General features: G+C 42.0%; 1 protein-coding gene across 1 annotated transcript; it reads right to left on the bottom strand.

Annotated features, from left to right (window-relative positions):
• Positions 1–2,340: 2,340 nt before the first annotated feature.
• On the bottom strand, positions 2,341–3,276 carry LOC141116557 (olfactory receptor 5V1-like). Its single transcript, XM_073608955.1, has one exon. The coding sequence runs from the start codon at positions 3,274–3,276 to the stop codon at positions 2,341–2,343; it is 936 nt and encodes a 311-aa protein (XP_073465056.1).
• Between the last annotated feature and the right edge of the window lie 5,758 nt (positions 3,277–9,034).

The raw sequence follows: 9,034 nt of genomic DNA, 5'->3' as shown, positions 1-9,034 counted from the left end.
ATGGGGTCAATAAGACCCCACATCTCACCTCTAGGCTGGGAAGCCTAATATAAAAAAAAATAAATAAAACGATCGCCGCTTCACAACCGAAGCGGCGCCGTTTTTTTGAATGCAGAGGCCGGGCGTGACGTCATAACATCGCGCCCGGCCTCCGAACGATCATAGAGACTCCGGCGACCATCTGGTCCGCCGGAAATCTCTATGGTGAACATCCGGCGCCGGCGGATCCGCTGTCCGACTCACCGATCACTGAGGTGAGTCGGTAGAAGCACCGGAGGGCGGTGGGAGGGGGGGGACGTCCCCTCCCGCCGCCCGTAAGAACGATCAAGCGGTGGAACAGCCGCTATGATCATTCTTATGGTGTACAGAATCGCCGGCTGAAAATGCCGGTATCTGAATGATGTCTGTAGCCTCAGACATCATTCAGATATAAGCCCCGAAAGTCGAGAACGTCATATGACGTCCTCCGGATGCCAAGTTGTTCTGGTTAAACAACATCTGGTCTGATCCTTGTGAAGAGAGAGTGTGTTCCTACAATGAATATAATCTAGGGAACAGAGGGGTTCAATTACTTAAACTGGGGTGCGCAAAATCTGTTGCAACTGAGCAATCAGTCTTTAATGTTAGATTGTTCGGTTAGGCTTTGATAATAAAACCTGGAAGCTTCTATATAGAGCAGCACCAGATTGTGCACTCTCCAGTTTTAGTAAATCAACCCTACAGTGTAAACCTTTAAGCTAGCCTTCTGGGTGGTGAAGAGTGAGTAAAGATCAGGAACCAGCTCAGGAGAGGGAACAGTAGTGGTCGGTGATGGAGGTTCCATAGGTAGGGCGATCTGGTGTGTGATGCATCCTGCTGAGCAGTCAAGCAGCTCTCTTAGGGACCACTGTGGACCGGAACCTGTCCTAGGGACCAGGCCTGGAACAGGCCGACTTTGCAAAGTATTTTCAGTAGCTGCCCTCCTAACCTTCATGTTGCAGATGGTAAAATGTCAAGTATGTGACAAGTTGGTAGAGAGAATCAGTGCTCAATGTAGTATCTCTCATGATGTCTCTATAGTCAGTGCCGTATGTGGGCCCCTAGTGAAGTGATTTGGCCTCTGGCCATAAAGGGGTGCTAAACCCACATGAGTGACAATGCACTACAACATTATGCAGCTTCTCCATGCTAACAAACTGATAGTGAAGATGTGATCATGCTACAAAGTCCGATCTAAGTAGGGGCTTCTATTTTAGGTGTGGTCCAGGTAAGTCCACCCACCGTATGGTACATGTTGCAATCTGACTGTATAATCTTTATACAATCGCCTTTAAACTATTTAAAGTGGAAGTCTGGTCTAAACCCTCTAATCTTAAACCTGCCCTCATCCCCATTCTAAGTCCTTTACTAACTAGCCTGTAGAGGAAAGATATGTATATTTAACTATTACCTTAGCATCCGGGCCTGGTCATATGATTGGCTCTCAGCACCGACTTCAGGGAAGAAGAGGGGCAACTGACAACAGATGCCCCATATTAAGCCTATGGGTGACCCCACTGCCCAGGCATTGCAGTTGTTGTTGGTGATCATCCCTCCCCACTTAAACTAGCGCTGGGAGCCGCTTACATGACCGGACAGGATAGCTCTGGGAATAGGTAGGTATACATCTTTCTTCTACAGGTTTCTTAGTACAGGGCTAAGAATGGGGGTGGGAGCAGATTAAAGATTAGATTTATGGCCTGTACACACGATCCGAATATCGTACGAAAACTGTCGTCCGAGGAAGAATCGTACGATTTTCAGATCGTGTGTACACTACTTTCGACAACCAATCAAGACAGTTCATCCGATATTGTTCGATCGGACATGCACAAAAATTTTCCTCGTACAATTCCAGATCGTACGATTTTCGTTTAGTCAGTATAGTTGTCGTCTGAAAATACAATACAAATACGTTACAACACATGACATCACTTCTGATTTTTTTTCTGTCGTACGAGAATTTTCGTGACTTTATTTACCTATTCAACTTCTACTTGCGACTATTAAGCGAAAAAGGTCGTACGATCTTCGAATCGTATGTATGGGACATTAGACTGGGTATGAGGACCTACTAAACTATCCAATCAATTTGTATCCAATCAAGCAGGCCCTTGCACTACATAGTTGTTGGTAGATCTAAAGGAGATTGTACATTCAGTTTGTGGTGAGCTTTAGTCTTGCACATTTTACTGGACCCTAAACACCCAAAAATCTACAAAAAAAAACAAAACAAAACAAATAAACGCAATCAACAAATAGAAGTTAATTTTACTTTATTAACATGTTTACAATGTACATACTGTATACCATATGCCTCTATTATTTCCCTCTATGCCTATGTGTCAGTTGTTTTAGAACTTTTCTAAACTCTTGGCTCCTGAGGCTATATAAAATGGGATTAATAAATGGGGTTATCACTGTATACAATAGCGACCGCCATTTGTTTTCATGTAGTGAATTACCTCTTGCTGTAAAAATATATATTGTAACTAAAGCTCCATAATGTGTGCTGACAGTTGCCAGGTGGGAACTACAAATGGAGAATGCCTTTTTCCGTCCAGCAGAGGTAGAAATATTCATTATTGTAATAAAAATACAGATATAAGATAAAATAACAAATAGAAATGGAAGAAATATAAGAAAGACAGAGATTGTGAAATCTTGCCATCGTATTATATTGGTGTCTGATGAAGAGAGCTTGAGAAAAGGGGCAAAATCACAAAAGAAATGATCAATGACATTTGAGTCGCAAAACTGTAATTGGAAGATTAAGAGAAATTCACTTGGAATAAGAAAAAAACCAGCTGCCCAGGACCAGAAAGCCAAATAGTGACACAGCTTAGGGTTCATGACAGAAGAATAACGCAAAGGTTGGCAAATAGCCATATAGCGGTCAAAAGACATTACAGAAAGTATTACAGATTGTGTGTAAATTGCAATACAGTGAATATAGTATTGTATAAAGCACCCCGTTATAGTAATCTTTCCCCCCTGCATCAATATAATATATAGCATGTTGGGTACAATGTTGGTGGTGAACATGAGGTCCACTAGTGCCAAATGCTTGAGGAAGTAAAACATAGGAACTTGGAGTTGATGACGTGTTGTCACCAGTATGACAACTAGAAGATTTCCTATCAATATCATTATGTACACAAGGAGGACCAGTATGAAAACCAGTACTTTCAGGTGGGAAAAGCTTTGAAATCCTAGCAGTAGAAATTCAGCCACGTCCGTTTGATTCTTCTCACACATTTTTTAAAGATGTTTAGAACTTTTGTTCAAGCCTGAAACATAATGGAATTGGGTTAATTGAGAGATCACATTTAAATAATCATGGACTATTCCTGTGTCAGGACAAAAATCATCAACAAATGAAAATGTATTGAGTCCTTTCCCCTTTTTATGGAAACAGATCGTTTGTACAGCTTTTTGTTATTATTCCCAAATATCAGGGGTAATGAATTAAAATTTACTGAGGTCCACTAAGTAAAATTTTCTTCCAGCAGAGGTTCGAATCTCATGTGGCACATTTTTGTGTGCAACAAACCGCATAGTGCTGCAGCACCATGCGGCTTGGTGCGGGCCAATTTTGAAAAAAGGGTCAGGGACTTCTTTCTCCATGTTACTCGTGGGTATGAATGGGCTAACCTACCCATGACGTATGCACCAAATGTACATGCACAGGTCTGAACCAATTCTTGCATCATTGTCCTCAGTCCCCACTGCACATCACAGTCCCCTCCCTCCTTCACATCAAGATCACCTCTTGATGAGTGTCCTTAGCTCCACCTTTACATCACCCCCCTTCAACCCTTTCACAGTAGTGTCCTCACACTTCGCTGACATCAACCCCCCCCCCCAACAGTACTGTCTTATTTACATCGTCCCCTACATTATTCTCCTCCGCCACCCCACATTATTGTCTTCAGCCCCCACATTACAGTTCTCAGCCCCCTTCACATTGCAGTCCCCAGCCCCTCCACATCACTATCCCCATTGCCCCCCACATTACATTTCTCAGACACATGGAAATACATTTGGATCCAACATCCTAGAATTCCAATTTTTTACTGTCTTCCGAAAATACACAAGGACCAGAAAGTCCCACCCGGGCGGCCCATTGTCTCCAGCAATGGCCGCATAACTGAAAATTTAAGCAGATTAATTGACAATCGTCTAAGACCCTATGTCACCAACCTCCCCTCATATAGTAAAGATACAGTTCATCTTCTACAGAACTTGGAGGGGATGCACCTCCCATCTGATTCACTATTGGTGGCCATTGACGTTGAGGCCTTGTACAGCTCCACCCCCCATGATCTAGGCCTACTAGTGGTCAAGCATGTTATTTCACAATCTCACAGAGACAATCGCAAATTTAATGAATTCTTAATAGAAGCATTGGAATTTGTTTTGACACACAACACTTTTCCTTTTGATGGTTCCCACTACCTACAGGTGCAGGGGGTGGTGATGGGGACTTGCTGTGCTCCGTCATATGCCAACCTGTACCTGGGGGAGTGGTAACATCTTCCCTTAGTCATATCATGTCATGGTTCCGATATATTGATGACATCTTGATGATGTGGGAGGGTTCCTCCAAAGCACTACATTCTTTCATTACAGTCATGAACAAAAATGCCTCAAATCTACATTTTTCCATGAACTTCAGTGATAAGTCTATCAATTTTTTGGATGTGAAAATCACTAAACAATCAGATGGGTGTCTCTCCAGTGGGCTACATCGGAAGCCCACTGCTGGAAACACCAATTCAATCTCAAAGCCAATCTTTTGAGAGAAAGACTCCTCTTACAAGGGTACTCTCAAACATGCCTTAAGAAGACTTTCCGCCGTGCCCGTGGCCATGCACGATAAGATTTGCTTTTTTTCAATAAAAAATATAAAAAAACAAACTACTAGATTTATCTCGATCTATAACAAACAACACAAGGCAGTGATAAAAATTATAGAAAAACACTGGCACCTGCTACAGATCGATCCTACCCTTGGTCCACACTTACCCACAACTCCAGCCATTACCTACTGCAGAGCCAGATCCCTAAAAGATCAATTAGTTAGAAGTGAATACGTAGAAACATTCAGATCTGACCCTTGTAAAAGACTGGGTACCTTTACATGCGGAGGTTGTCTATATTGTAGATATACGAACATCCAACCAAATACAATCTTACCTAATGGAAAGCCATATAGACCAAAACACTTCACTAACTGCAAAACCCTTGGGTTGATTTATTTACTTACATGCCAATGCCAAAGTTTCTACATAGGTAAGACTAAACTTGAGTTCTGGAAAAGGGCATCCAGGCACATCACAAGCATGGCCAATGCCAATCCTGACCTTGGGAGACATGTGAGAGATTTCCATCATGGCATATCTCCCTATGTCCACTTCACCATACTCAATCAGGTACATCCCGACAACAGGGGGTGTGATTGGAATAAAACTTTACTCCAACGTGAGGTACGATGGATTGCGGAGTTAGATGCCTCCATGCCACCAGGCCTCAGCACCCAACTGAGTTACCGTCCCTTCTTGGAGGGATTTATCTCAGGAGGGTGCGAAAAAAAATGATATTCTGACTAATGCCAATGCCTGGCTAATGTGCTTGGCTAATGCCAAGCACTTACTAGCCATATTATACATTCTATAGGCTTTGGTAATTAAATAGACCTCTTCACCAACCATTCCTTCGAGACAAATGATCACCATCATAGACAATATGATAATCTGGGCCATGTGAATTGCCGTGCTGTTTTGCCTTGCTCTAAACAGGAATGTGCTGCTTATGTTGTTTGTTAATGCCACCTGTATTTTGTATCTTTCTCCATCTTTTTGTCATTATCATGTCAAAGTTATTGATGACCATCCTGTTATTAATTTACAGGCGACATCTTTCTGTCCTCATTACCTGTATTACCACTCTCCTTGCGCTTTCCGTGCATCATATCAGCCGTCCCTTAGTATATGCATACCAATATATGACTTCATTCGGTCTTTTCAAATTTACATACAATTCACCTGCATATATGTAACTATGAGACTGCTGTCTCTATTTATTGTTTATTTTTTTAAGATGGCTTGTCACCATTTTTTGATGTTCAGGCTTCAGCTTGACCCCTTCCCCTTGGACACGTCATGTCCCAATCCAGTGCACAAAGGCCGCCCATCTAATGATGGCTGGTGTACCTACGCGGCACTGTGGGATGCCGGGCATCTACACCCCATGGCGTTGCCCTGCCTCCATGCATCTGCTGCAATTTTGTATGCCGGTGGGTTGTTGGTGCATGATGTCCTCCCACTCCTTGTGTGGGGGGCACAGTGCACTTCCGACCCTGGGGATCAATTTGTGACCTCCCACGACAGCTATGGGGTAATCCAGTGCATGGTTGTCCTGTCATATGTGGTGGTGTTCACGATAGGGGTATTGTATGGGCACACTTCTTTCGAATTCTCTACCTTTAGTACTCCCCCCTTTATGCATCACTGCGTCACTGGTAACGTAGTGCGACATGTCAGGTGATGGCTGTGTGACTCCGTCTACCTCTCTCTTCCCTTTCCACATCTAGGCACGCCGTCCCCCTTACGTCATTGCGTATGCGATGACCCATCAGTGCTACACGTCCATGACAGGATACGGCCACACGTCACATGCACGGCCGTCTATATATAATCACAAGCAGTGTGCCTTCCAGATGCAGCTGCCGTTAATCTGGAGGCCCGCACACACACAGAATCTTTCTGAAGATAGACTGTTTTGTAGTTTTATCAGCTGGTTTACCCTATCAGCAATTAACCTGTTTAAAATGTTTGATTAATAGAATGCTCTATATAATATGATAACGAGACTAGTATCTTGTTTTCCAAGCGCAACTTGTATACACTTATATACAGGTTGACTTTGCTTTTCAAGCTTATTCTAAATATATCTATATTCTCAAACAAGCCTCTATACAAAGCTTTTCTAGAAACATATATATTCTATATCTCATTATGCTACAGTCATGCATTAGCTAACTTAATGGTTTTGCTAACCATCACACTGTGTCCACAGTCTACCTCTATGTACCTATCCTTCTTCCAGGTTGAACCATCCTTTCCACCTGTATGTCTACTACTAAGCCCGATTTTTGGCAAATTTCTGGTTCCAGTTGTGAAGCCCCCATCTCCTGCTCTCTGGGATGGCTGATACTTCTTGTGGATCCTTGTGAGGGAAATCTTGGGCCTCAGGGGTTACCACCCATTTGGGTGATACATCTATAAGAAAATTTTCAATTAACTCAGTTACATTTCCTTTAATTTTATCTCCATATGATACGGCATTGGTATGTATGTACCCTCATAGCTGTATAGATGTATAGATTTGTACACTGTATACTCTGTTACATGCTTCTAATTTATGCTCTGTTCTATTATAGAGTATCTTCAATCTCATGATCTTCTCTATGCCTCCAAAAAAGGGATCTATTTCCACATTTCTGAAACGTGTCTGGCTTCATGAGAAACTATTTTATGCCTTACATTAGCTCTTTATGAGCCTGGTATACTCTAAATGTTAATATGTATTTTGTACTTCTATGGTATACTCTAAATGTTAATATGTATTTTGTACTTCTATGGTTTTGCACCGATACCTGTCTTTAACCACTTAAGGACCGAGCCTTTTTCTGAGATTTGTTGTTTACAAGTTAAAAACTGTTTTTTTTGCTAGAAAATTACTTCGAACCCCCAAACATTATACATTTTTTTTTTCTAACACCCTAGAGAATTAAAGGGCGGTCGTTGCTAACGATCGCGGCAATACCTCACATGTGTGGTATGAACACCGTTTTCATATGCTGGTGCTTCTCACGTATGCGTTCGCTTCTGCATGCGAGCTCGTCAGGACAGGGCACGTTTAAATTTATTTTTTTTTTTATTCTTATTTATTTTACCTTTTACTTTTTATTTTCACACTGTTTTTTTAAAAAAAGTGTCACTTTTATTCCTATTACAAAGAATGTAAACATCCCTTGTAATAGAAAAAAAGCATGACAGGACCTCTTAAATATGAGATCTGGGGTCAAAAAGGGGGGCCCCTCTCCCGCTGCCGATAAAAGTGATTTTGTGCCAAATCCACCCCAGAGACCACTTTTGTCTTAAAACGGACCACTCACTGAAGAAGAGGATACCGGGGTTATGGCAGCTAGCTGCTGCCATAACAACGCTATCCTCCTTCAAAGTACTGACATATAACAACGTTGGGCGGTCCGGAAGTGGTTAATACTTTAATAAACTTTACTTGAATATTTTTATCAATACAAGTATCAATTACAGTCTGCCTTTAAAATCCCGCAGTACTGGGGGGTACTTTTTGTTCAATACATTAAATTTAGGGATGTTGGCAACACATCAACCTCACCTACTATGTAACATTTTGGAGACAAAGTCTCTATACAGTGGCTTTCTTCACCCCACACATCACAGTCCTCAGCCCCCCACATCACTGTTCTCAGCCCCCCACATTACTGTCCTCAGCCTCGCTACTTTAATGTCCTCAGCCTCTCCACTTTAATGTACTCAGTAGAGTTGGGCCAAACACCCCCGGTTCGGCTCACGCCAGACCTCTCGAATATCGCAAAAGTTCGGACCCGAACTGCGAACCCTATTAAAGTCTATAGGACCCGTCATTGAAAAATCAAAAGTGCCCATTTTGAAGGCTTGTATGCATGTTATTGGCCATAAAAAGAGTATTGGGGCATGGGGACTACCCTGGGAGACATGTATCAATGCAAAATAGTTTTTTAAAAAGATACTTATTTAAAGGAGCAGTGATTTTAATAATGCTTAAAGTGAAACATAAACATCAAAAATTCCTTTAAATATAGTGCCTTAGTCTCCTTAGTCTGTCTGTAAAGTGGCACATCTGTACCATGTATAGAACTTGCTGCAGCAAAACTAACATATATAAAACAAAAAAAAGACATTTAAATTGATTTTCCCTGCAAGCT

The sequence above is a fragment of the Aquarana catesbeiana genome, linkage group LG13 (assembly GCF_042186555.1).
Source record: "Aquarana catesbeiana isolate 2022-GZ linkage group LG13, ASM4218655v1, whole genome shotgun sequence".
Taxonomy (NCBI): domain Eukaryota; kingdom Metazoa; phylum Chordata; class Amphibia; order Anura; family Ranidae; genus Aquarana; species Aquarana catesbeiana.
Note: the sequence above shows the minus strand (reverse complement) of the source record. Positions and strands in the feature narration are given on the sequence as shown.